This window comes from Neopelma chrysocephalum, unplaced genomic scaffold, assembly GCF_003984885.1.
Source record: "Neopelma chrysocephalum unplaced genomic scaffold, ASM398488v2 Primary Assembly neopelma1_252, whole genome shotgun sequence".
NCBI classification, from domain to species: domain Eukaryota; kingdom Metazoa; phylum Chordata; class Aves; order Passeriformes; family Pipridae; genus Neopelma; species Neopelma chrysocephalum.
The window spans coordinates 376,388-404,089 of NW_020897914.1; the positions used below are offsets into that span (position 1 = coordinate 376,388).

Below are 27,702 nucleotides of genomic sequence, written 5' to 3' on the forward strand. Positions count from 1 at the left end.
TAAAAGCTTGCTGTTAATTAGTTCTCGTGGGTATTCTTATCTGATTGTTTGCAACCTTAGTTTTCCTAAACTGGTATTCAAGGCTCCTGTCTAGACTAAAAGGATGATGCTGTTCCATAACCTTAGAATGGCAAAAAAGTTGCCCCAGTGCTGTGGAAATCATGTGGATTCTGTAGTGTTCCAGGCCAGGAGCAACCTGGTCTAGTGGAAGGTGTCCCTGCCCATGGCAGGGGGCGGAATCAGATGAGCTTTGAGGTCCCTTCCAACCCAGACCATTTTGTGACACTGTAGGAGAAAGTAAGATCCAGTGATGTTCATCTGGATTTCTCCAACTCATGTTTTCATGCATCTTATTTACTGCTTAAGCTTAGATCAGGAATGGCACACATAAATGCCATTTTACACTCTTAAAAGAGTTGAGCCAGTTTCTTTGTCTCTTGGGTTTGAATGGGCAGCGAGTGTACAGTGGAATCTGCTCTTCAGCTTGCTCAGGTGTTATGGTTGTGTTCTCAGGAGGTAACTAGGAAGTAGCCCTGTGGTTTCCTCTATCCCATCCCGTGCTGTACAATGGGAACACCTCCAACAGCCACAGTACCTTGTATTACAATAACTCTCATCCCACAGACCGACCCGCTGGCAGAGATTCTCTCCTCTTAGAGTGGATACAGAGCCTGTGTTTCTACCAGGTGTCCTAAAACCCTTGATGGAGTAAGTACTTCTCTGCGTTTGTTCTTTTTTACAGTGCTATGTAGAAAGGTGCAGGAAAGGATTTGCGTGTCCGACAGGCAGTTGGAAATACTAAAAAAAGTAAATTTTAGCTCTGGTGCGGTTGTGCCATTTACGGCTCCTGCCATAGAAGCGGTTTCTGCCCGTCTATGACCGTAGGTAAGACCGTCCCGGCGGCCGGGACTGCTTGTATCCCCTGGGGGACGGGACCGGCCCTCAGCGCGGGGCCGGACCAACGCCCCAGCGCGGAGGGGGCGCCGGGGGACAATAAGGCACCCCCGCTCCAACCCGCGCAATGGACGCTCCCGGCCGCACGCCCCTCCCCCGCTGCTCCGTCACCACCACCGCTGGCCAATGGGACCGCGGTGCCTCTCTCACGTGGTGTGGGCCCCGCCCCCGGACTGTTTGTCTCCGCACGTGCGGCGCGTCACGTGACGGGGAGGGCGCGGAAGCGCGCGTCTCTATGGTCCCGCGCGGGGCCGAGCGCCCGCCCCGCGCCGTAGCCGCGCTGGCGCCGCCCGGAGGCTGGCGGACTATGAGCGTCCGTCCCTCATTACCTCACGGCCGGGAGGAGGAGGAGGAGGAAGGGGAGGAGGAGGACGAGGCTGCCGGGATAGCAGCGGACCTGCCCGCGGCCTCGCTCCGCTCCTCCGGCCGCCCCGGGAAGCCCCGGCTGCGGCGGGCCCTGCCCGCTCCCCCGCCCGCCGGGCCCGCTTCTCTGGGGAGCCTCGCCCAGGCCCATGGCCCCATGAGGCGGCAGAAGGCGGCGGGGCAGCAGCGGCGGCGGCGGGGCTGAGGCGGAGGAGAAGCCGGGACGGGTGCAGGAGGTGGGTGACCCCCGGCCGTGAGGGGGCACCGCGGCGCGGGGGCTCTTCGGGCCGCCCGCCCGGGCCGGGGGGGCGGCGGGAGCGGGGGGGTCCCGCTCCGCGGCGCCCCCTGGCGGCCCCGGTGCTGCCCCAGGGGGTCGGGCTGGGGGTACCGGCGGTCCCCGGGCTCTCCCCGGGCCGTGTCCGGAGGGGCCGCGGGGCCGCCCCGAACACCCCGCAAAGTTTGTGGGCGGGAGCGCGGGGCAGGGCCCGGCCGGCCCCGGTGTCCCGGTGTGCCCCCTCCCGCCCGCGGGGCGCTCCCGGTGAGCGGCGCCGAAGCCGAGCAGCCGCCGGTGCGGCCGCCTTTGTTAGGCCCCTGCTGCAGAGGAGGGGAGAGGAAAGGGGAGCTCCCCTCTGCCCCTGCCACGTCTCCGATTTTGAATCAAGTGTTGTACTTCCAAATAAATAAATAAGGATTTAGCCTCCCCAATGCGGCTGAGCCTTCAGTGGTAACTGGGGAAGGCTCATCTATCCCAGCACCCTCGCTGAGCCAGAGCAGGTAACTTTTAATAAGCGCTGAAACATTTACATGCTCACTTTGTCAAAGTTATGCTTTTCCTTTTCTTGTTTGGGTTTCTTATTTTATTATTATTGCAAAGGTAGAGATCGAGGAAAAATTTTAATTTTCATTAGGTCTGGTGAATTGTTCCTTATGGTCTTTTTAAAGCCTTGAGGTGAGGGTCCCTAAGCAGAGCAAGCACTGCAGGCACGCGTGGTTTGTGTGCATCTCTGAACACGTCTCACACCAGTTCTGGTTCAGTTCAAGATTGTGTGAGTCTTACCATGGCCGATGAAACTTCGTGAATAAAGTTTATACTGTTTGCACGTGCAGAGAAGGCAGGGAGTTGTCACACCCTGAATTTCAGTGCGTGTCACCCCCACCCGCGGTTCTGTGTCTGTGCTGTTGGCTCAGGCATCGCTTACACGCCTGGGGGGTTGGAGCGGTGCTCTGATGGTCACCGAAGTGCCCAGGTACTTGTGAGAGCCGAGTGTGGCTTCGGTCCTCTGTGGTGTTCTCCGGGACTCGTGTGTGCCTGTGCTTTCCAGCCTCATTTTACAGATGGGGAACTGTTTTTCCCTCCCTTGGTATGTTTAGATCTCGTGGTGATGTCGGTGTTTAAGTGCCTACCACTGACCTGTGGTCCTTGCCTGTCATCTTTGTTCATCTTTGACTGCACAGCCTTTCCTGCCTGTGTTTGTTCCACCCCTTCATGTGATGCATGAGCTAATATTCTCTTCTTTGCAAACAAAACACTGCTCTGAGTTGGTTTGTTCTTTTACACCATACCTGTTTCCTGCCATTATCACTTCCCTCTGTTCAGACTGCTCTGTCTTAAGCTCGTCCTGTCCTGCACATCTTGACTGTACCACCCTGTGTGTTTACTTGTGAGCTCTATTGATTCACCCAGTCCTAGAAAGTAAATAGAGATTCCAGTTCATGTGGTCTGGAAAATAGTCTGTTGTTTAGAAATAGTCTGTTGTTTCAGTGCTTGGAGCTCCTCTTTGATCTTGCCAATGCTAAATCAAGGTCAGCACCCCTGGGAGTCCAACCCCAAGATGTCATTTGGGGCTGCTGTCGCTCTTCTGTCGGGAATGGGGAAGGGAGATGCGCTGGTGGTTTGTCAGCAGCTTGTTTGCCACTTGTGCAATGGGTGAGCAGGAAAAGTTGCGGATAGGGTGTATCTGTAGTCTTAAGTCTTTTTTTCTTCTGTTTTCCCCCAGTTTCATTCTCTTTATGGGAGGTCTGACTGTGGTTTTTTGGTGATGAGCCACTTATTAAAGTGCTCGGTACACCTCATCAATAACTTGAAAAGTGTGATTTCACGCATATTGTGTCACACTCTTTCAATTTATATGTGAAAACACCCATTCTGCCTGCTGAACTGACTTTAGTGCTATACTTGGTCACATGTTGCGAGGGTTTTCTTCCTCTGTAGCAGAAGCAGGGAAGTTCTTCACCTGTAACTCTTTGTGTGTTGCTTTTTTTATCCCCCACCCCCCCCTTGCCAGGGTTCTACAGTGCTCCAGGCAGCAAGTTTTGAAGCAGGATGGGAAAAAGACGCTGTGTTCCTCCACTTGAGCCCAAGCTGGCAGCTGGCTGTTGTGGGGTGAAGAAGCCCAAATTGTCTGGGAGTGGAACGCACAGTCATGGGAATCAGACCACAACTGTACCAGGCTCCAGTTCAGGTCCTCTTCAGAACCACCAGCACACAGACGGGAATAATGGAAGGGAGAACGTATCTGACTTGACTTTGGGCCCAGGAAATTCCCCAGTTACTCGAATGAATCCCACTTCAGGAGCTTTGAGCCCACTGACTCGGCCCAATGGAACTGCCAACAGCACCAAGAACCTGGTGGTGACAGCGGAAATGTGCTGCTACTGCTTTGATGTACTCTACTGTCATCTGTACGGGTTCCCTCAGCCACGGCTTCCTCGATTTACCAATGACCCCTAGTGAGTACATCTGCGTGTGGGAGGAAAGCTGGGAAACAGCTGCCAGAGCTGCTGTGGCTTGGTTGGATATAGGTGAAGGGTTTCCTCTGGGGAGTAGGAAAACCGGTGTGCCGGGGAGGGGGGGCATTCTACTGCTTGCTTTGTCTGCCAGAAGCTAAAAATGATGCGCTGTAAGTGCATGAAGGAGTAAAGTATTGTGGTTTTTGGTGGAAGCGAGCAAGCTTTGAAGAGGGGCCTTCAGGGGAGGACATGCTTAGCTCTACAGAAAGAGAGCTAGGCTAAGTGTGAGGAGGTGTGCTTCTTCAGCTCACAGTCTCCTATATGTCCCATGAGACACTGTGTCCTTCACTGAGAAGTGCAAACCCACTTCATGGTGACATAAAAGTTTGCCCCCTTCTTTCTGAATAGATTCCTTTGCAAAAACTTAACTGAGCGGTTCCTCCTGCAAAATTATTCTAAAAGAACAGTAAAATAACATCATTAATTTGAAGAGGCTTCAGCTAATGTGAGACACTGACTTGGTGAAGGGACAAGGGAATAGACTTCCTTCTGCAAAGCAAATGGAAAGGGAATAAAGTAAGAAGCTGAAACAAGTTTCCAGCTCATCCTGAAACAAATGCTGAGCTGGTGAGAATTGGGCAAGGACACTCACAAGGCTGTTCAGCTGTCCCAGTTAATGGGTTTAGCAGGGAGGGGAATCGAAAAATTGCCAGTTATAGAAGATGCTTTGGGAAGATAGTGTTAGCTGGGCAATGTGAGGAGAAATCATAGAATCATTTAGGTTAGAAAAACATTTGAGTCCAACCATGAACCCAGCACTGCCAAGAGAGTTAACTTTCAAGGACGATACCAAGGTTAGGGGGAAAGGAGATGTTTATGAGCAGAAGTGAGGAGAAGGATTTATGAAGCTGTTTGGCTTTGGTGAGATTTAGCTAATGTTTATCTGAAGGTTGAATGCGTAGGTGTGGAAATGTTAATGTTGTTAAAATGTTTGGTGAAAGAATTATATGGGAAAGATCAATGACAGATAGACTTTCTGACACTCCTCCAGGGGCCTCTTCCAGAACAATAGATAAATTAACAGTGTCAACAACTTTTTATTTTAAGTTAATGAATTTTAAATTGATGTAAAGGAACAGTGGCTTAAACAGGTCAAGGACTTTTTCTGTGTATTCGGTGTCTGCCCACCTTACTGCCTGTCAGGGTGGATGTGGGTTGTGCTTTCCATGCAGTTATTATCCAAGTAGGATTATGGATACATGTTCTGAATGCTGCCACAGACTAAGCTGTTTAATATTGTAAATACAAATGAATGGAGAAATGCTCTGGACCAGGCTCTCAGATAGTTCCAGGGACTCCCCAGGCTGAAACATTTCTGCTGTTGTTGCTACGTACCCTGGGTAGGCTCCTTTTAGAACATTTTATGTTAGTCTGCTTATTATTGTGTCACTTGAAATGCAAAGGGGTTTTTTTTGCTGTTGTTCTGTTAAGTCAGTAAGAGAGATGGTTTTACACAGCTGCATTCTTTTGGTGTCAGAGGAGATTTCTGGCTGGATTTTGTTGCTTTTTCTGTTGACTAGTTTCAAAAAGGACATCCTTTGGGGAATAGCAGCTGGTTGAATTTTATGCCCAGATTTGAAAAGTTCAGAGTTGCTCATTGGGTATTTCTGTGCTCATAATTGCAAGACTTTTAGATCAGCACACCAGCAAAGCATAACCAGCCCTTACCTCCTTTCCCCTGCAGGCAAATGCTTACCTAAATTTTCTTGTGTTTCAGCATTTATGCTTTTGCTTCCAGCAAATAGTTGGATGTTCCCCAGGGAAAAGCATGGGGTTTGCTCTGTTGCAGAGCAGCACATAAGGATAAGCTGTCCCACTTGGGACAGTCATGGAATGAACTTCAAGGCAAATGTCATTAAATATAGAAGTAAGCAAAGTGAAAATACAGAAATAATTTGTATTTTGGCCCTTTGTGACATAATGAATGTCAGTGGAAGAGATCTTTGAATAAAACAAAGGTTTATCCAGGAAGTCTCTCTGGACAGACTGTTGATGGAATAGAAAGAGGCACAGCCTCTTCTGGATAGCAGATTTTTAAACTGGTGCTGAACCTCAAAGTAAAGACAAAAGTAGGTGTGAAGGGCAGGATTTGGCATAAATAGTGTAATAACATAAAAGTTACAGGGTTCTGACCTGAAAACCACCATGAATTTCAGTTAGCATCTTGAGGGGATATGCACATGGACAACAGTCTTGATGGGAATGATGGTAAGATACCTACAGAGTAAGGTTTCCTTATTCCAGTGTTAGCACTGATGTTCACAAATCAATGGAGAGACGGTGGAATTGCAAGATTTGTAGTTGTGTCTGAATTAACTTGGTAAAGGAAGAAAATATCCCCTTTAATATTCAGGTTACTGGAAGAAATTACAATTTGGAACCTGTGCAAATAGTTAATTGGTTGCTTCTTCTACTTTTGTACTTTAGTCTGATTTGTTAATAGTAGGTATTACAAAGTGGTGCTAAAACTACACCATGGAAGTTTCCAGTTGCCATGCTAGACAAATAATAAGGAACTTGCATCATAAAATCTGTTCTGTAACAGGTTTTTCCCGAGTACAAGCTAAACTCTGATTTGAACAAGCTGTATTTTTCCACTTTAAAATTCCCTTTGTAGTTGCAATTGGAGAAGCTAGCTTTTAGTTGCTGAAATTCCCCTCTCAGCCTAAAAACCCTCATCAAACACAGCTAAGTGGGATGTTGTGTCTGGGAGCGAAACAGTTGCCATGATCTGCTGAAGATATGGCTGCAAAGTACATGTAAGTGCCCTTGGGTGAACGTGGACAAAAGGTTGTTGTGACTTTTCTTAGTACATCTAGGAAATAACACTTTTCAAGGAGGGGCTCTGGAACAATGGACTTACTGTCAGCTGCACCTGCAATTTGCTGAGTGCATTTATTCTTCAGAGACAGAAACATCTTTTCTGCTGTGAAAATAGTGAAATTTTATATGCATTTACAAAATTGTGTAGTTCTTCTTTTTATGCCTCAGTTGTTCTGACCACAGTGAAAAATTGTTTAAAATGTGCTTTAAGGTATTTTAAGATATGACAGCCTTCTGAATGCAATTATCCTGTCCTTTCTGATAATATCTCTTCTATTATAGACACAGAATGCTCAGTGGAAATATGGTTTGTGAGTTTTTTTCCCTTTGGAAGGGGAAAGAGGCGAATTGAAAATGTGAACCTGCAATTTGAATTGAAGGGGAACTTGCTTAGATTTGTATTCTGAGAGTGATGGGGTTTATGTTCTCCTTTGCCTTTCCTGTTTGGGATGAGTGTCACATGGGCTGAGCAATGGTTTCAAAACTTTAATTAGATTAGGAAAATTTCCACTGAACTTGTGACAGTAGTGTTTCTCAGAGTTCTCCTGTGTAAGTTTAGTATCTTTTTTTGTTTTTGTAAGCTTTCTAATGTATTTTCTTACACTCTGTTTCTGTTTGCTCTTTCAACATATGGTAGCCATATAAAATGTAGAGCAATGATCTCCTGCAAGTTGCTTTGAAGTGTTGTCAGAAAACTAGAACAGCAAATCACCTGTCTTGGACAGGCAACAATAAGGTTGTTGTTGGGTGTGGAAGGATGTTTCCGCTTCCTCTGTGGGCAAAGTCCTTCACAATTATCACTTACAGCTATTTGCTATTTTGGGTAGTACTTCTGCCATTGGTCACAGCTGGTAACTACATCCTCAGTGATGGATTTATGCTGTGATAGTTTTTAATTCCATTGTTGCTCTGAGGAACATCATTCGACATTGATTTATCACTAGAGTTTAAATTATATTCTGACAACTTAGAAGTTCTGTTGCTGTATTTGAGAAATCATCCACACTCCGTGCTGGTTTTGTTGTCTGAACAGAACATCTTAGTATTTTTTGTAATGTTTGCTGCAAGGATACATTGCTTACAAGAGCTTCGAGTATGTGAGGAAAGTAAATGCCTGAGCAGTGTTGTTGAATCAGTCTTGATGGCTCAGAACTCCTGCCAATGTTTGTTTAATCTCAGAAAATCACATTCTATCATAGTACTTAAAGTTCTATAGAAATCCACAGGGTGATGTCTTGTATTCAGTACTCTGTAATCTGAAAAAGTTGTAGAATCATTCATCCTGGTTTTATAATTAGAACAACATCATCAGTTGCCTTACAGAATTTTCCAGATGTTTGGTTATTCTTGTAAAGCTGCAGCCACCACTGTCCTTTCTTTAGTGTTTCTCTCTACAACTCTTTGCAATTTCACTCACTTCTTTAGAAGTTAATTTTTTGCATTTAATGTTGACAGTCATCTTTACCTGTTTATCTCTTCACAGAGCTCTATTGTTCTGATCTTGTTTTTCTTTGAGGCTAAATCATGGGTTCTAGTTTAACAGCTTGAAATGAGCCTGCTGAGTCTGAGAATCTACTGTTATGCCTGTAAATTCCTAATAGTAGACAGAAAAATGGAAATCTGGGTGATGTTTGAGTAGGAACAATAGTGATTTAGGTATGTGTCCAACAGGAGAGAATATGTGTAAATATAAATCAAATGGAAAGTAAGCAAAAGATTTGGGCATAAAGTGCTCACACCTTCGGGACGGACCCAGAAGTCAGATCCTCATGGAAGTAACAGGGAAAAAAATAATTTGGCTTTCTCTTTATTCCTTTAGAAAAAAAACCCTACAAAAACAATAAAACAAATTAAAAAAAAAAAAAAAAAGAAAAAGTTTTATTGCAAATCTGATTTATAGATGAATTGCAGAATGCCCGGGGATCTTTCAGGTTCACTGGTACTATGAGTAACTAATCTTATTTGCTTCACCTGTATTGATTTTTATATGGGCTGTCCTGTAAATTAGTGGATGCTATGAAGTGTGGCCAATACTGACAGGTACTCAGTGGGGTCAAACAACCATATCACTCATTAGATTCAGTGCAGAATCTGTCCAAGAAGGTGTCCATGGATGACTTGCAGAGCACTGCTGGAGAGGAGTGAGTATGCTGCAAAGGTGGAGGGAGATGCTGGAGTGTGGCAGGGTGTGGGCACGAGGTTTGGTTATTGCTGGGTAGCAGGTGAGCAAACCTGCCTTTTGAGGTTTATTGGAGAGAGAGAAAGCAAGGGCAGGTGCATGTGCTCTTTTACACCTTGGTACTCTCCTCTTAGCAGCCAAATATCCATAGAGGCTGGAAGGTTTCTTTTGGTTTTTTCCTTTTCAGTCCACTCTTTGTGACGTGGAAGACGGGGCGAGACAAGCGGCTTCGTGGCTGCATCGGGACCTTTTCAGCCATGAATCTGCACTCAGGACTCAGGGAATACACATTAACCAGGTAACTGCTGGAAATGAAATAAATCTGAAATGAGTTTCGTTTGCTGAAAATCTGTAAGGATTCAAGGTTAGTATGTTGGATCAACATAGTTCAGTGTAATATGCTTCACAATAAAATACACCTGAGAAGTGTATGATAGCCAGAGTGAGGGGAATAGCAGGATTTAGTGGAACATCTTTGCAACAGGTGAGTTGTGGTTGACATTTTAAGGCTAATTGCAAATCTGTCTTGCATACTAACAGTTTTAACATCTTCTGTAGCATGTATTTTCTCTCTTACTGCGGTAGGTATTGGACAGCATCACTGGGATTACAGTTTACTAGATTAAGGAGAGATGCAAGTCATTTTCTCTGCAGTAGCAGAGAAACATGTTTCACGGAGGCATAATGAAAAGGGGAGTCATTGGATACCCAGCACTTCAATTTGGTGCTTGTATTAGGCAATATTTCTTCTCTTCCCTTTAGTGCACTTAAGGACAGCCGATTTCCCCCCCTGACCCGCGAGGAGCTGCCCAAACTCTTCTGCTCTGTCTCCCTCCTCACTAACTTTGAGGATGCCAATGACTACCTGGACTGGGAGGTGAGAACAGGTGCATTTGGAACTCTGCATCACTCTCTCATTCCGTTCGGGTTCGGGTTAGTACACGGTGATGTGTCTCCTTCATTACAGGGGTGTATGGGGATAGAAGAGACTGGAAGTAGAAGAAATGGGTCTGGAAAACTAGAAGGGAGGAAGAGAATGGACTAACAGTATGCTTTTGGTTGGGAAGGAATCTGAATGGGAATAAAAGAAACATGGAAGTGGTTTATAGATTTGGCCCAATAGGAGATGGGTGTAAATACATGTGTAAAAGCCTGGGAAGTCTTTTGATGGTGTGAATAGAAACCGGAAATAAAAAGTAGTTAAGACTAAAGGAGTGAATGACTTTTAGGACTTTGTACATGGAGGTGTATTTAGTTCAAGAAGGATATATATATATGTGGACTTTGTAGTTGGGTTATTTTAGGCATGATTCTTGTGTACAGAGATTTTGTCTCTCTTGCCCAACACAAGAGATGGAAAATTGTCAGACTTCTGACAAGACTTGCCTTAGGGGCACTGGTGAGGCTCAATGGGGAAAGGTGGCAGAGGTCCTTTGTGGTGCTAAGAGAGCTGCTTGTGAGACCTGCCTGGCAAGAACAGAGAGTGGGGAAGAGAATGTCCTTGTCCAGGCAAAAGCCAAACTGTCCAGAGAGAGAGAGATACACAGTGTTGTGGGAATGACAACTCAATCGTGGACTCAGTGCTAGCAAACACCTCTTATTTGGCTGTTCATTTCCATCTATAGGTTGGTATCCATGGGATCAGAATAGAGTTCATCAATGAGAAAGGTGTCAAACGCACAGCCACGTATTTACCTGAGGTTGCTAAGGAACAAGGTGGGTTTGAGATGGCAGCCAAACATGTCAACATGTTGTGTCACAGAATTGGGTAACTTAAATCTATGGATTTTGGGCTCGGATTGCAATGCTGTCATGCTGTTCTCATAGTAGTGCCGTGGAGCCACCGGGCTTAATCTGGATAACTGACACCTGATACAGTTGCTGCTGGGTTTTCACCTGGCCTTTCACTCGTTGCACAGCTGTATCTTAGCGTAAAAATATTTTAGGGCTTAAGAAATAGCGGATCTCAAAGTGTGGATCTTCCAGCCATGATCATTCAGCATTGCATCTTTCCTCTTCTATGTTTCTCCCATCAACTAGGATAACTGCAGGCTGCACAGCACCAACAGAAGGGTCCCTTTCCTCCTCATTCTTGCTAAAGTAGCATCCTCCAGAGGAGGGCTGGAAAAGGGCCCCTCTGGAGCACACTTCCCACTCAAATAGTGTAGCAGTCACCATGGTAACTGCTCAAAATATTGCATCCTTTCCTCCACTTAGCAGAGTGGAGTGGTTACATCCTCCTGGCTCTGGGGCAAAAGACTAAGGTAGTAATTTTAACTCTGATCTCTCACATAGCAGTGCACTGTGCTATCACCAGAGCATCAATCCCAATCTGTCTATGTAAAGAGCTAAGTATTCTCTTATTTTCAAGGCTTATGGAGCTAAACTTAAGTAGCACATGGTGAAACAGTTTGGGGTCCCTGCAACAGAAGCAAGGCACAGACCTTTATAAGAAGAGAGGTCATATGGAAAATGGGATTACTGTTTCATAGACAAGCTCCAGTAGGAATTAAAAGGGGTTAACATGTGCAGATAGTGTACATGCATCAGGCCATGTATGTCCAGTTCAACACTGGGATTTCTAAAGCTCAGTTTCCTGTTTAGTTGTTTGCTTTCCTAGAGGCCTTTTAGTGCATCTCTTATGTTTTTGAAACATCTTTTTAATATTGAAAAATTTCCCTTGCTTCTATTTTTCAATAGACTGGGATCAGATCCAGACCATAGACTCCTTACTCAGGAAAGGTGGCTTTAAGGCTCCAATTACCAATGATTTTAGGAAAACAATTAAACTCACCAGGTAAGTTGATGTATTTGTCGTCTTTTAATTTTGCTTTATAGCGTTTTGTGGATAATTTAAAGTATTTGTGCTTGATGTAAGTCTTCAGCCTCTTTCAGACGAGACATGTAATGTGAAAGACCAAACCAGAAATGCCATGTGTAATGGGATGAAGCACAATATGTTTGGTCCAGGCAGGATCAAAGTTGGCATTTTCTGAGAGAAGGGTCACTGGTTTTAATATTACCATCTATATGAAAGATCAGAAGCAGAACCTTTGAAAGTTAAAAAGGTTGATTTTTCAGTATCTTTTCAATGAACTTCCTTTTCTCAGTGTGGTCATCTGTGGATGCTGGAGCTATTTGTAGGTGACAGCTGTCTTCAAACCACACTTGAATTTGGCTGGTTTTCAGAATTTGCTTGCTTTTCTATACCCCCAGCTGTCTTATTGGTTTCTGCTCCCTTTATGTTAGTAAAAATTGGGACATTCTGGTTTTGTATAGAAACATTAATTTATCAGGTCGTTTCTTACCTCTGGAGAAATGAGGTGGGTGTGCAGGGTTTTTTTTAACAGAAGAGGACAGGACGAAGGTTTTCATTAAAATCTGGCATAACGTGGTCTTAGTGCAACTCACAACCACTTTGTTTATCTGTTGTGTAGTGTGCTTTAGAAAAACCTGGAAAACTCTGATCTCTAAAGGAATTTCAAATTTTGTGAATTCTGATTTTACAACATAGACTGTCACTTATATGGTATAACTAACCTTTCTTTACACACCTCTCCATCATTTTTTTCACTAGCCTTTCAAATGTGAAGATAACCACAATAGTAAACAATAGTGAAATACTGATTATTTAGCCATTGTAACTGAGTCTTCTTCCAACAAACTTTTCATGCCATTTTTGCCCCCTGCAAGTGGATAAAAAAGAATACAAATTGATCATTTGTTTCATGTGTGCTACTTCAGGCATCCCTTAATTATGATCACCTTGACTAGGGCTCAGCTTTTGGGACACTGAAGCTAATTCAAGCTCAGATGGGTTATTGAGACTGCTGCATGAGGCAGTACCAAAGGCAGTGCACTCCTCTTGTTCGTCACTGGCTGTGAGCTGAAGGGTGAAGTGATGAATGGGTTTTGTTTAGTCCCTCCATGTGTGTTGACATTATTTTTCTGATGCTGTTCCCACAGGTACCGCAGTGAGAAGGTGACAATCAGTTATGCAGAGTACATGGCCTCCCGCCAGCATTGTTTCCAGAATGGCACTCTTCATGCCCCCCCCCTCTACAATCATTACTCCTGACACACGGCTGCATGACCAGTCCCACTCCCCGGTTGCTGCCAACGGCTACGATATCATTGGGGCAGACGCCTCCTCTTCCTGGTCCAGTTACTTCTATTACTGCACCATTTTATGATGCTAGCTTCCGTTGCCAAGTCTGCCTTCCTGCTGACCTGGGGGGAGGATGAGAGCGTGACAGGACTTCAGGGGCCCAAGCCTTATCTCAGCCTTCCCTCTGAGTGGGGGTTCAGTTGGATTGGGGCTCCATGCCTACGAACTGTCGTGAGGTGCAGAAGACCTCTCGGAGTGAAAGTGCTGCTTCAGACTGATCCATTCCTGGGTGTTACTGACACTGTGGAAACTTGAGTTGCTTGTTATGGAAGCCCCCCAGATCAAGTAGGAGCATTCCCCTGGCAGCCTGGGCAACGGAGTCCAACAAAACATTTTTTAGGTTCTTTTTAATTTTTTTTAACTCCGGTATCTGTTGTGTACTGAGAGCTGATTGCAGTCCCCACGCATCACAGGTGGACATCATGACACTGGGGAGGGTTGAACACCTGGATGGCACCCCATCCTCACCAACAGAAAACACTTAGAGATGTGAAAAATGAATTCATTATTTAAATAAACCCTAGAAGGCTTTAAGGCTCAGATACTTGGTAGGTCGAATTCTTTAGAAATTCTCTTGGTTTAGTTTTCTGGATTTAAAGACAGAGCTTGGTGATGAAGCCTGCTATGAAACAGCATGCTGTTGTGTCTGTCAGAGAGCAACATGGCACATGCTGTGTATGGAGAGGAAAAGGTACTTGTGTATCCCTGGACAGTCTGTTAAGACCAAGTTTTGTTTCCAAATATTTGTAGCAGATTGGATTAGGGCTGGGGAGGGGTTTGCATGGCACTGACTGTAGTCATACAATGAGACTAGTGACTGAAGTTTGTTTAATTTAAGCTAACTGTCTTGGGGACCTTCCTATTGCTAGGACAGCCACTTTCTCCAGTGTGACTACCAATCTTCAGGGCAGGAAGTGTTCCAGTTCGTAGCAGGCCTATGGAATAGAGGTGTGGAGTTTCACTGCTAAGATCTATCAGGTTAGTCATACCACAGCAAGGCAGTGAGTGGGGAAACCTTTACTACCCAAACTGGGTGACACTCGTGTGCATTCTGTATTTCTTCTCCCATGGTTGATGATCACAAGAAATACTCTCTTCTGAGAGGGAGTTAAGTTACCCATTGTTATTCTGCAGCATCATTGAGGGATGTCATAAACTCTAAATTATGACACTCTCTCAATAAGGTAACTGGACATCAAAATATAGTTTGGGGTGGTGTTGGTTGGTTTGTTTTCCAAGTTTCCGGAGGGTCCGTAATGATTGGGAAAGCAGATACAAGTGCACAGGAGAGTCATGGCTGTTTGGTTGCACGTATCTTTAGAGCCTGCTTGCGTGGGGTAATTGGCTGGTGTTTGAAGCCTGAAATTCTGCCCTGGCATGGCAGGGAATAGGGCTGGTGGGAAGCTAAGAACTGCAGGCTGCTGCTCCTGGTCCTAAGGAAGCAATGCACAACTGTGCAGTTTTGCTTTGTGCTGATGTAACATTCTGCTGGAGAAGAGAGTTGTGAGGGAGGTTACTCTGCCTAACGGTGCAGTATCGACCCAGCTTTCGCCCTGTACTGGGTCATTCTTACAAATTGCCACTTTTCCCTTGTGGTGTCATTGGAAAGCAATTGAAGATGAAGGGATTGTTCATAACTTCCTGCTGCTGAGAATAAACTGGTCTTGTTACAAACCACTCCAGTTTGTAATTACTCTTCCAGGTGCCATGTAGTGATGGGGGAGGGTGGGGTCAGCTCTGGACATACCACTTACCTTTCAGCTGTCAAACAGTATGATACATAGGGCTACACTCATTACTGTTCAAGTGTTCTATGTTAGAATTTAATTTCTAAAAGGTTTAAAAAAAGCAAAAAAATGGTGCTAAAACTTCACCCCTGAGCACGCTCGGTGAGACTGGTCATGCAGGCGTACAGTGCCAGGCTTTTCAACTATACTGTTTCTTTTTCAGATGTTTGCCCTGTTCTGTGTCTTCAACAGTGTATAGTGTTTTCCTGATTTCAGTTTCTTTGACTAGGGATGACTAAGGGGTGGGGTGGGGAGGGTTAGCTGTAATTTTTTTAAAGAACAGAATTTTAGGATTGAGTGACTTGGTTGGTTTAAGCCTGAAGTGGGACAGATGGTTTGGGACTGGGGAAGTCTTATCCTCTCCCACTTCTATTTCCCCACTCAGTCTGTTTAAAAAAACAAAAACAAAAATGCCTCTAAATATGTACTGTGTTCTTGTCTTGTTGCAGTGAGAAGAGAAGCTGGCAGGTCAGAAATACTGGTCTGCTGCCTAAGGAACAGGCCCTCCCAGCTTTTGTCCCATAAGGGTCCAGCTATAAAATCAGTTAAAAACTGTGTCAGTAGCTAAGTTAGCTCAGAGAAATGTATGACAAGGACAGGTGGTCTCAGGAAATAATCCCATTTCTAGATCATTACACGGCAGCTATGCATAAGGATGAAAGAGGTGAACTAGAAACAAAATGTACTTTGAGTTGTCTCAAGATGAAGGCAACCAAAATCAGTGACCAACTGCTACGAGTAGTTGCTTGGCTGGGGACAGCAGGTTAGAACTACTTCTCAAAGCAGCTGTTACCTGGTTAGATCTGGATTAACTCATCCTTAGAAGCAAGTGCCTTTTGGTCTAGAAGGGCTTATTCTCATGACAACCACAACTGAGAAATAATCTCACTGCAATGATGAAATGTCTTTGTTTTACAGTAACTACAGGAGAATGTCTTTGATCACTGGAGTCTGTCAGTGTTGGAATGTTTCCACTGTGAGGTTCTTAATTTTTTTTTTGTATTGTTCAACAGTCAATCTCAACTGAGGCCATTTCAGTTTGGGAACGTTTTGTAGTCAAAATATCACATATCTACAATTTATCAGAACAAAAAAAAAATCTATAAGGAAATCTAAGAGTTCATTTTAACCTTTGCACAGAATAATTTTTTTCATAGTACATTAACAAACCTCTGCAATCTTCACTGACCATTAGTGCTGTCTTTCTGTTTGTATTCTGGAAACTACATGTTGTTTTGTTGGGGTTTTTTTGGTTAATTTATTTCCTTAAAGCAGGAGACCTCTTTTGACCTTCAGTGCAGAGATGTCAGACCAATTCTTTGTATTACACTTGGTTGCCTCCTACCTATATAATAACTTCTGAGTGTAAATAATTGAACTCTATCCTCTAATGAAGTATTGTAGAGAATAAATCATAATAGATAAAGATTATTTGTACTGTCCTCTTTATGTGGGTTCTCACAGCCTTTATGGGGGATAAGATGAAATCATTCTCATCTAGAAAGACAAACAATATATTACAGGTCTGAATAGCAAACCTGTAAATTACATCGAATGTTCAAAACCAGGGAGGTTGCCAGAGTGGGATGGCAGCTGTCTGGAAGCACAGAAACAGTCAGACAGGCTCTCTAGAAGGAAGCAAGCTAAAATAGAAGGAAAATTAAAACCAACTACTAAATATGTTTCATTAATAACGGCATAGCAGTGTCTTTGTATCCTGAAATAATGTTTGCTTGACAATAACTTTCTATCATGATGGTATTCCATGACATATATAAAGCACATACGTACAGAGTACTCTAAATATGTCTGAAACTATCAAAATTGTTCTTTGGGTTTTTGTCTTCTAAAAGGAACTAATGAGAACAGATTGTCTATACTCTGAGGCTGTAGTCTTAAGGTAATCTAAAAATATTATTTCAGAAGAAACACCTACATCTTTCTAGGTTCTTACAATTTGAATGTTTGTTTTTGACAGGATTAACTGATTTGGGGAATAGTTTTGAATTATGCCTCTGGTTTACCTGATTTTTTCCATGCACTGTCAGGTTATTGTTAACTTTTTATCTGTGACAGATGTATAGTTGGAGATCCTACATTTTCTGCTTGTGGCTCTTGGGAAGGGCAGCCCTGGATGTCAATGAACAGTCATAAACCCCCAAAGAAAACACCAACCAAACGAAGGGGTTTGGTTTTGACCAGGTTTTGACTTAAAATTGACCTCAGCACAACGACAAAGCAAAAATCTATTTTCAGAAAATATGCTGCTGGTACTAGTCAGGCTAGAATGTAAATCCCCTAGGCAATGTGAGGAGGGGTTGAGGAGGACTCTGGGGCTAATGGGATTTCCAGGTGATTTCCTTTTTATTTCTGAAGTTACCCATATCACTACCATCATGTGTCCAGGGAAGTTATCAGGTATATCCTCTGAGCTTTGTTGTCAGGAATACATTGACTTTTTGTACATTTTTGTGTCATATGCTTTTCCTTACTTGATTTTTTTGGTTTCCTATTGAATCAGTCAGACATAAAATCTTTGTCTGGTGTCCTTCATTAGAAGTTCTTCCGTGCATGTTGCATTCTGTGACCACAGGAACACTCACTCAGCAGCTCACAGGGAGGATGAGGCCAGGTAGAAGGGTGTACATATGACTGCACACTGAAATAGGTCAATCCAGGCTAAATATAAACCAGGATAATTCTCCCGGAAACACTTTCTTCTGTTGTTAGTCCTGTTTGAAATAAGAAACAAAATTAATTACTCATTTGGCACTCACTTCTTTCTAGAACAAAATTAAAGACAGCTTAGGAGGAATATCTGCAAGACACTTCAAATGAAGGATACTTGAGCATTTTTATTCTAAACACAAAAAAAAAGAATTTTATTTTACCTGTGATTGAGAAATGCCATTTCTTAAAGATAAAAATGAAAACCACAAAAAAATGCAAACTTTCCCCTGAGACCCAATAAGTCAATATTTATCCTGACAGTATATAGAGCAGTACCATAGGAAAGTTCCTGAACTGGTTCTTCCATGGTCTGGGAAAAGATGACTTGTGTGTATGTTTGATATCACTCAGAAGACACAGAAAGCATAGAAGAGTGTTGTTACCATGTTCCTTAAAACAAGTACATACTTCTGCAAAATGAACAATATCCAGATTATTGAACCATAGTTTTTTTTTCTTTTCTGTAGTCAGCTAGACTGCTGTTATAATCAGATTAATTCTGGCAGAAATCATGTGTGATACAACCAGTTGATAGTATGTCTAGATGTCATACATGTATTTAAAAACTGAACAGATCATGCAGTTTTGCATTCAGAGGCTTACTATGACTTTATTACTGGATATTAATATAATTTTACTTTGCTCATATATGTTCATTCCTTATGGTTTTGGAGATATACTTTTAAGTGGAGTAAAAATAAAGGCAAAATGGTGTGAAAACCTAAACCTGAAGTTATACTTTAAGAACACAGATGAAAATCACACGTCTTGTGCAATACTGGCTATGGTGGCACAGGGTGTTCTCAGTGGGTGGTTATATCCACAAGGATCACACTGGCACTCCACAGAAAATGTGGAATTACTGTTTGAAAACTTTAAAAACTGCAAGGAAAATCACATTTCTGCTGCTGCTGGATTAGAAGGAAAGCATATTACAAAGTGGGTTTATGCTAATAATAGAATATCCTTGTTATTAGCTCTTCCTACATTTAATTACATGGAGGTATTTAGCTGAGTATTTTGTAAGATCTGTGGAGGTGCAATTAGTGTTTACAGGCTCTGTGTTTAAACTATAGCTACATAGAAATTACCATAATAGGTCTGTCTAACAGTCTGCTACCTAATAACATGTCTCCAGCAAGGATCAATGCTTTTTGCCCTGGAATATGGAATATTAGAGGCTCTATTCATGATAAATTACATTTGGCCAAGTATTCTTCTTTTTTTTAATCAGTTTATTTTAGGATGTGACTACTAAAGCTGCTCAAAAGTTCCTATAGTTTTTATTTTAATCAAGCTCATCTTCCTTTTCTATGCGTATTTTGTTGACAAATGCTGAAACAGTCATTATTAGTGAGGAAAAAGCCAGAGCATTTTAAAAATAACAAAAAAGTCAGGTACTCTGCTATGTTTGGTTTGTTGCAGCAGCTGAACAATACTTCCTGTGGAGTTTATAAGTTCATTTTTTAAATTCTTAAAAAACAAAACACATCAGTGATAATGGACGTAATCTTTTATGATAGCCTCTTACACTGTACTTATAAACTCTTGCAAGATTCTGGCTCTCTTAATTTAGTTTTTGTATACTTAAGCAGAATGGATCCCTGGGGGAAAACCAACAGGGAAATTAGTAACTTAAACCTCAGTGAGCTACCTACTGCTCTGAGAATCATGATGTTCTGAGCTGATGGGTTATTTGAGTCAGAATTCCAAATGATGTTAAATGCTTCTCTGGTCAATCTGGCATGGATTTCCTTGCTTTCTTGTAAACCTAATTGAAATTGTTTAATTTGCCAGATGTTCCCCGAGATATTTCCATTCCATTTCTTACTGAATGTCTTTCCGCTTGTACCACTTAGCAAATTACTTTCCATTCAGTTTCTCTGCTATGCTCATTATCCAGATAACAAATATTAGAAATCTATTATTTGACCTCTTCATATTCCTGTAGTTTATTTTTAATGCATTCCTTTTCCCAACAGTTCACCTAGGCACAGATGCAGTTCAGGAGAACAGGAGTGGTTTCATCATAAATCCTCCAACAGTCTATTTTTGCCTTTCTTTAGGGGCGCAGCATGACATAGTAAGGGCTGATAAGATTATTACTTTAAGAGTCTTAGGCTGGTTAGGCACTTACATGTGAGCTCTCCAGGGAAAACACTACTCCATAAGTTATTTTGTTGGCAGCGCTGGGAGAACTATCTTCATTTTCAGCCTGCCTATAACTTTTAGGGGTCTGTAGATTGCTTCTGGATAGTCTGAAAAAGTAACCTTCCTTAGGAAGTGTGTTATGATATCAATACTCCTTCATTATAGACCGAGGTCTATTAATCACAGTGAGCTAGACAGAAATTCTGGCACAGACAGTCACAGTTTTCCTAAGGCTGGGCTTTGCTGTCTAGCTGGAGGATGTTCTGGTGGCAAAACGGAGCAAGCTTCAGCTTGCTGATCCACTGATGTGAAGGTGCATCTGCTGCCTTGGTGCCCTCAGGTGCTCCTGGGCAAATGGGTGCTGCTGTGCAGTCTGGGGAGGGGGACCAGCGCAGTTTTGAGCTCTTTGGTTATTTCCTAAAGGACAGAGCAGAAGGAGAAGGGTTTGCTCATGTGAAGGACAAGCACTGTTTCCTTCAGTGTTCCTCCACATCCTTCTCTTGGGCCCTGGTTTGTGCCTTGTAAGATTCTGGGCTCGTGATCACAGAATCAATTGGGTTGGAAAAGACCTTTGTGATATCGAGTCCGACCTGTAACCGAACACCGTGTCAACTAGACCATGGCACGGGGTCCCATGTCCAGGCTTTCCTTAAACACCTCCAGGGACAGTGACTCCACCTCCTCCCTGGGCAGCCCATTCCAATGCCTAATATCCCTTCTGTGAGGAATTTCTTCCTAATGTCCAACCTAAACCTCCTGGCGCAGCTTAAGACCGCGTCCCCTCATCCTGTCCATGGTTGCCTGGGAGAAGCAGCCGATCCCCACCTGGCTACAACCTCCTGTCAGGGAGCTGTAGAGTCCTGGTCTGATGATGTCTTCGTCTGTCACAGCTATTTGCCCCGTGTTCACATAAACAACGCTCAGCACCCCAGCTCTTTCCCTCTCTGAAAGGAGCTCATTGCTAAGCGAGCTTAAACACACCTCTGAGGGCTGCTTCGTGGGGGAAGGGGGGAGGGCTGCTTAGGCGCCCTGTCCCCGCTGTTTCCCCTCGGTTCTCCACAGCGGCAACTCCGCTTTTTTCTATTCGGCAGCGCTCGGGGTAGAACGGACCCTCGGCCCCTCACACCGGGGAGAACCAGCCTCCCCCCGCCCCTCACACCGGGGAGAACCAGCCTCCCCCCGCCCCTCACACGGGAGAACCGCCCTTTCTCGGCGCAGCTGTCCTTCCGCTGCGGGTTTCCGGCGATGGCGGCGGGCGGCAGCGACCCGCGGGCGGCGGACGTGGAGGAGGACGCCTCGCAGCTCGTCTTCCCCAAAGGTGCGGGCGGGGGTCGGGGTGCCGGGCCGGGCGGGGGTCGGAGCTGGCGGCGGCCTCCTGTGAGGGAACGAGCCTGGCCGGGCAGCTCAGTGGGATGGGAGCGCTGCTCAACGCCCCTGACCCTCCTCCACCGGTTACAGAGCCCCGAGCCTTAAAAACCATGATAATAAATCATTTATATATGTTTAAGGACCTCGTGGTTGCTAGGATGTGGCAGTTTTTATGTGGGCCACTGTGTGTGTGTACGAGATTAAAAAAAAAAAAAATCCTGTCAGGCTGCAGTGAAACGATCATTGCATTTGGTATAACCCTTGCTTTTTCACTGATGTTCCTCATCATACGAATTCTTCCTGTGACGGTGACGAGGCCCTGGCACAGGTTGCCCAGAGAAGCTGTGGCTGCTCCATCCCTGGAAGTGTCCAAGCCTTGGAGCAACCTGGGATAGTGGAAGGTGTCCCTGCCCATGGCAGAGAGGTGGAATGAGATGAACTTTAAGGTCTTTTCCAACCCAAACCATTCTGGGATTCTGTGACTACTACTGCGTTTAGGAAACAAGCTTTCCAGAGCCAGAGTTGGTAACCACAGACTCTCACGGTCTGTGTATTTTTTTCAGAAAATTGTTCATTTTAAATTCCAGAGGTGTATTTACACCTCCAAGCCACCCTGGAAAAGAAAAGGAATAAAAAAAGAAAAATGGGCACTGTGCTGCATTTTTGAATTATGAACAAAAGTGTAGCCCTGAAAGACTGGGGTTTTTTGTATTCTTTAATACTAAAATCTGTAGCCTGCTCATGTTCAGCCTAAGCTAACCTACTGCTCAATGCAAAATATGGTTTGCCAGTCCCTTTCTAGCACTGCCCTGTATCTGCTTGTATAAAACAGTGCTGACAGGCACCCTGGGATGCAGCCTTTGACACTGCTGCTTTTGAACAGCTCATACTGCTGATATTGAAAGACCTTCTTATTATTGGAACTCATATAATAGTTATGGTGATGATGAATGAAAACAAAGCTGGTTAAAAAGGGGGGGAGGGATCTGTTAAGATTGGTTAAAAGTTTTTTTCTGATAATGAAAATGGAGTAGGTCAATTAACTTTTCAAGTAAACAAAACCTTTTTTAAAATATTCAAAACATCCATATTTATTTCAATAAATCAGGCTTCTGAAGGCCATAGGCATCACTTCTAAATTTTTTTGAGTATTACAGTTCTAAATTTTTTTTTCTAAAGCATTTCATGCATTCCTTAAGTTCTGCCAAAAAAGGGTGAGGAAAACTTACTGCAAAACTGTGAAAAATTGTAATGTTAGGGCCATAAGTGTAAAATATGACCTCAAAAGACGAACATCTCGGATTGTCACTTGAAGTGGTGTAATTTTTATCAGCATTTTCAGTATGAAATGCTGCCCAGTCATTGGTGAAAGGGCCATAAAACACGTTGTTCACTTGTTTATTGCCCAGAGCTAGATTTTTGTACAAAATTTCCATAATTCTCCTTTTCATCTGTGCTTCATCTTTGGTGCTGACGTTCTCTCATTCGACTGCAGAATTTGAAACTGCAGAAACTCTTCTGAACTCAGAGGTGCACATGCTGCTTGAGCATCGTAAACAGCAGAACGAGAGTGCAGAGGATGAGCAGGAGCTGTCAGAAGTCTTCATGAAAACCTTGAATTACACAGCGCGCTTCAGCCGCTTCAAAAACCGTGAAACCATTGCCAGTGTGCGCAGGTGAGTGGGAAAGACAGGGAATGACACTTACTGGAGAATTTGATCTATAGATAATGTTGATGCTGCTTTATGAAAGTACAGTTTAGTGGTGTTTCCTGCTTTGTTCTTTAATTCTTTCTGAAGAGGCAGGAAATCTGATCATAATTCTTGGCAGTAGGTTGTACTTTGTCCAGGTTAAGCCTTGTGAACTGCTTTGTTTTCAGTATTTCAGTGATAGCTGACTGCATTAAGTGGGAGGATTTTCTAGACTTTGCAGCGTAATTCAGGGCAAGTGGATTTAGCAGATGGGACTTTTTTTATTCCTCTATGCAATTATATAATGAGTATTTCCTCTTGAATAAACCTAACTTCAGTGCCAAAAGCAGTATGAAAAAAGATATCCATTTGGTTTAGTTTATGCCCTTTTATATTTCTGTTTTGTAATTTCACCAAGTTGTTGTCTTCCTTACAGTTTGCTGCTCCAGAAAAAGCTCCATAAGTTTGAGTTGGCATGTTTGGCTAACTTGTGTCCTGAGACAGCTGAGGAAGCCAAAGCTCTGATTCCTAGGTGAGCACTTAAACATATTGTGCAGAGACTGCTTTATACTTCCCTGTGATCTAAAGCCAGCTGTGGGCAGGTGCTGTCGCTTCAATCCAGCTCTGTTGATGCAAGAACATTTGATCTTGGTCTTCCCTACCCATTGATCTGACAGTGAGGCACTATTTGTGCATGTCCCTAATGTGTTCCTGACAACTTTTACTGGATTCAGTGTAAACAGCTTAAACTGGGGTTCTTAGCTGGCTGTGTCTGTGTTTGTTGGAGATTTTTGCTCTTGGAGCAAATGAACTGTTTTGTGGATAAGGTGTGTGGAAGCAGTGACTTCTTCACGTCTTGATTGGTTACCTCATGGCCTGAGATAGAGGAGGGAACAAAACATTCATCTAAATTACAGTTCCTTCCTTATATGCCATTATATAAAAGAGAAGGCTTTGGGATGACCTAAGTGTGGTCTCCCAGTACCTAAAGGGAGCCTACAAGAAAGATGAAGAGAGGCTTTTTACAAGAGCAGGTAGTGACAGGACAAGGGGGAACAGCTTCAAACTGAAAAAGATTAGGTTTAGATTAGAGATTAGGAAAAAATTCTTCCCTGTGGGGGTGGTGAGGCCCTGGCACAGGTTGCCCAGAGAAGCTGTGGCTGCCCCATCCCTGGAAGTGTTCAAGGTGAGGTTGGACAGGGCTTGGAGCAACCTGGGCTAGTGGAAGGTGCCCCTGCCTGTGGCAGGGAGGTGGAATGAGATGAACTTTAAGGTCCCTTCCATCCTAAACCATTCTGTGATTCTATGTTAAGATTTCATAGCAAGAAGGACTGCCTTACGAGCATGCGGCTGCGTGGTCTTCATTTAGAGGTCTGCGTAAACCTGCACCTACCTTGCCTTTTGATAACACATTTAGAAATTATTGAGCAGAAAGTTCTGGGAAGGATGGAGTTTTGTCATGAAAACACTGCATAGGGATTAGATTGTTCTTTGTACAGTAACCTTACAGATGGTTCCTGGTGGTTACGTACAGGTGGGCAGTGGCACGTCGAGACTTATGGGAGGGAGCTACAACTGAAATGAATCCGGGGGGGTAGATTATTTCTGAAAGGTTTAGTGTCTCCTTGTTGTTCTTATCTTGCAGCCTGGAGGGCCGGTTTGAAGATGAAGAATTACAGCAGATTCTCGATGACATTCAGACAAAACGCAGCTTCCAATATTAAGGTTAACCCTGAACCCCTTTATCTGAACGGAAAAACCTGGGGAGTTTGACTGTTTCTCAGCCCTCTGGACCAGCTGAGCTCCTGGCTGAGTGAGGGAAGTTGTGGACATAGGGTGCTTCAGTGCCGTGTCATCACAGGTGCATTCAGACTGGAGATCAGCGTCGTCTTTTTGGTTTGTTCCATGTGTATATTGGCAAGGGCTCCTGTATTGTGAGAGCCAAAGAACCCGAAAAGCCTTTCCCCAGTGGCTGAAATATTTGTTTCTTCCCCAAACCCTCTCCCCAGTTTGTAAATTTTCACCATATTTCTGGTTTTTTGCAGAAATATAGATGTAATTTCGGGGTTTTTTTGAATTTCTAAAAGAGACGGAGAAACTTATTCTTGGAGCTCAGAAGATTCAGTCATGGGCAGCATCAATTTCTGTGGTGGTTTTTTTGTTTGTTTGGCATCATTTTATTGTTTGATTAGGACAGTGAATTTTTACAGCTTCAATAATTTTCTATTGTTTAGTGTAAATTAAAATATATTTTTCATTAAAGTTGTGTGGTTTATAAACGTTAGGTACATATTATGATTTTGTTAATGAGGATCTTTTCGTCAAATAGATCCTGGAGATCTGGGGACTCCAAGCGTTTTATAACACAATTACAATTTAGGGCAGATCAGACAGAGGTGATATTAACTATGATCACAGCGAGAGAACATTTGGGTGGCATGTACCTGTCTGCCAGGTGATTGCAGACACCCACCTGTTACAGAAAATAAAGAGTTAACCCATAATTCTGATGTTAACAAAGCCAAGTATCCACCCCTGGAGGGATGGACTCCTGAAGTAGTTTCCCAACTGCCTTAATTCTGAGAAGGAACCAAACCATGGAGGGATGGCTCCTGGTGCAGCCTGTGGGAGCGGCACACCCCCTGTTATCACAGCTCAGCAGCTGGTAGATTCACAGATTGTTAGCTTTTCACTGAAATGAATGTTCTTTTAGTTAGGGTAAACTTCTTAGCCAGCCCTCTCAAATCTTACAATTTTACCACCACACCTGGAAGAAGGAAAATTTTGCAGGAAAGAACATCTGGGACAGAGAGGAAGACAGGTGTGTTAAGACTATTTGTGATGATAAGCAATAGGGTTTCACTGACCTTGCAAAAGGGAGAGAAATACAATATTATTTCAGGTTTTACTGGAAACTTAATGTCGCTGCTATGCTGAAAGGCCACGCTGATATGTGACAACTGTTAGGGCTACCTCACCTGGAGCACATCATGTCAAACAGCATCTGAGCCTGTGCTGAGTGTCTTCTGCAAGCCAATAAACCAGACATGCCTCTTACCAACCACAGGAATCTTAACTAGGTCAGAATAGTTACAATTAAAGAACAAAAAGAAAACCAAGGTGGTGAATCCTTATTTTATAAAGCTCAATGTCTCCTTCTGATACGGGATATGCCTTCCAGTAGCTGCTCCCACTGAACCTGGTTCACCCTGTATGTTTCTGTTCAAGCAGCTTTAAGAAATTTTCATCTTTTAAACACACAGGCTGTTATGTCTTAATGACAACTCATTCAGGGAAAAAAAGCCATTCTGCACCTTTTTACCTACAGTCCTGGGTGAAAAGATATAATAATTATAAACGGGAGGCATTACTGCTTGTTGATGCCCTTGTAAGCAAACAAGACTCCCGAGGAGGAGTGTAACAGACCAAATGATCCCACAAGATTTGCACCATCCTCCACAAACAGATAATTACGAGCCTTAAGATTAGTTGTTTTTGATTGTTGTGGTTTGAAACCCAATAATGGGGACAGAGGAGAAGGGAATGACTGAATAAGTTAGGTTGGAAAAGACCTCTGAGACCATGGAGTCCAACCTATGACTGAACACCACCACAACTAGACCAGGGCACTGAGTGCCACATCCAGTCTTTCCTTAAGCACCTCCAGCGGTGGCGACTCGGCCACCTCCCTGGTCAGCCCATTCCAAAGGTATCTGTGGATGTGTCCGGGTGTTTGGCGAGCAACGGCAGCGCAGAGCTGGGAACTGGAGGGAGAACTGACAGCACTGACCTCCCTCTGCGCATGCGCGCGCTTCCGCCCCGTAATTGAGGCGCCCGCGGGGGGCTCTCACGACCGCGCCCCGCCTCTCTGCGCATGCGCGGGGCCGCCGCGCCTCTCGTGCCCCCGCCGGGGGGCGCTGCCACCGCTCCGCCCCTGCCCCGCGCGCCCTGACATAGCGCGCGTGCGCGCCGATACGGGGCGCGTGCGCCGCGCGGGCGCTGGCGGCGGGGGAGGCGGAGGGAAGATGGCGGACGGCCGCGGCCGCGGCTCGTGAGGCGGTGGCGCTGCCAGGGCCGGGAGGACGAGGCGGGCGGCGAGGCGGCGGCGGGGCGCGGAGTCCCGGTACGAGAGGCTGGCTGGGCGTGAGTGCGGGTCGGTGCTGGGCGGGGCGGGTGAGCAGCCCCGGGAAGCGCGGCCGCCTCCGCCATCTTTAGGCCGCGGCCCAGGACCGGCGCGGCCGGGGCAGGGCGGGGGCCGCCGGCCGGAACGGCGGGTGCCCAGGCCGGGACGCCCCGGGGAGCGGCGTGAGCCGAGCGCAGGCCCAGCGCCGCAGCCGGGCCCCGGGGTGCGGTTGCTCGAGGGCCGGGGCAGGGAGCGGACGGTGGGGCCCCCGTCCCGCCTGCCGCACAGGGGTCTGGTGGCGGCCTCGCCCGACTATCAATCCTGCCCTTTTCTACTTCTTAATTTTTTTTTCAATGTTACTCTTTCCTCTGCTTTGGGTCTGAGTGGAGACCGGGTTGTGGCTGCTTGACGATAGGGCTGGGGAAGCCCTGGCCATTACAGGCCCTGTTAGATACATCATATCACATTTTCTATTTATGCAGTCCTTCACAAGAGGGATCCTCTCTGTATTAAGGAGAGAAAAGAAACAGCTACAGACTGGCTAGTATTTGAGCTTCTCAGATGCCAGGTGAGAT

The 27,702-nt window shown here is 44.6% G+C and overlaps 3 protein-coding genes and 2 long non-coding RNA genes across 14 annotated transcripts in view; 3 read left to right on the top strand and 2 right to left on the bottom strand.

The window, feature by feature from the left end:
- The first annotated feature begins 1,314 nt into the window (after positions 1–1,314).
- Positions 1,315–16,490, top strand: AMMECR1L (AMMECR1 like). 2 transcript variants are annotated; one of them, XM_027703947.1, is made up of 7 exons: positions 1,315–1,553; positions 3,603–4,047; positions 9,297–9,407; positions 9,872–9,986; positions 10,735–10,825; positions 11,810–11,906; positions 13,076–16,490. In XM_027703947.1, the coding sequence occupies exons 2-7, from the start codon at positions 3,641–3,643 to the stop codon at positions 13,185–13,187; spliced, it is 933 nt and encodes a 310-aa protein (XP_027559748.1). In that variant the 5' UTR covers positions 1,315–1,553; positions 3,603–3,640; the 3' UTR covers positions 13,188–16,490. The 2 variants fall into 2 exon arrangements, with proteins under 2 accessions (XP_027559748.1, XP_027559749.1); XM_027703948.1 differs by lacking the exon at positions 1,315–1,553 and adding an exon at positions 1,917–2,091.
- Positions 9,237–21,198, bottom strand: LOC113977641. Of its 3 annotated transcripts, none has more exons than XR_003537376.1 (4): positions 21,136–21,198; positions 19,932–20,362; positions 17,668–17,796; positions 9,237–9,414 (listed from the first exon to the last, which is right to left on the bottom strand). It is a non-coding gene; the product is annotated as an uncharacterized LOC113977641 (long non-coding RNA). The 3 variants fall into 3 exon arrangements; XR_003537375.1 differs by having other exon boundaries at positions 21,103–21,189; XR_003537374.1 differs by having other exon boundaries at positions 20,927–21,162.
- LOC113977642 lies at positions 16,493–17,661 on the bottom strand. The gene is made up of 2 exons (XR_003537377.1): positions 17,557–17,661; positions 16,493–16,707 (listed from the first exon to the last, which is right to left on the bottom strand). It is a non-coding gene; the product is annotated as an uncharacterized LOC113977642 (long non-coding RNA).
- Positions 21,116–25,284, top strand: POLR2D (RNA polymerase II subunit D). The gene is made up of 4 exons (XM_027703949.1): positions 21,116–21,263; positions 22,809–22,989; positions 23,441–23,536; positions 24,650–25,284. Exons 1-4 carry the CDS (start codon positions 21,191–21,193, stop codon positions 24,726–24,728), a joined length of 429 nt encoding a protein of 142 aa, XP_027559750.1. The 5' UTR covers positions 21,116–21,190; the 3' UTR covers positions 24,729–25,284.
- A 1,742-nt stretch (positions 25,285–27,026) lies between these two features.
- The window catches only part of WDR33 (WD repeat domain 33), a 68,084-nt gene continuing 67,408 nt past the window's right edge, over positions 27,027–27,702 (top strand). For 6 of the 7 annotated variants that reach the window (XM_027703867.1, XM_027703869.1, XM_027703871.1 and 3 more), the window contains exon 1: positions 27,027–27,127. The gene's annotated coding sequence lies outside the window, so the exon portion shown is untranslated. Of the gene's footprint in view, positions 27,148–27,702 lie in introns of all 7 variants that reach the window. The other variant, XM_027703868.1, reaches the window with a different exon arrangement.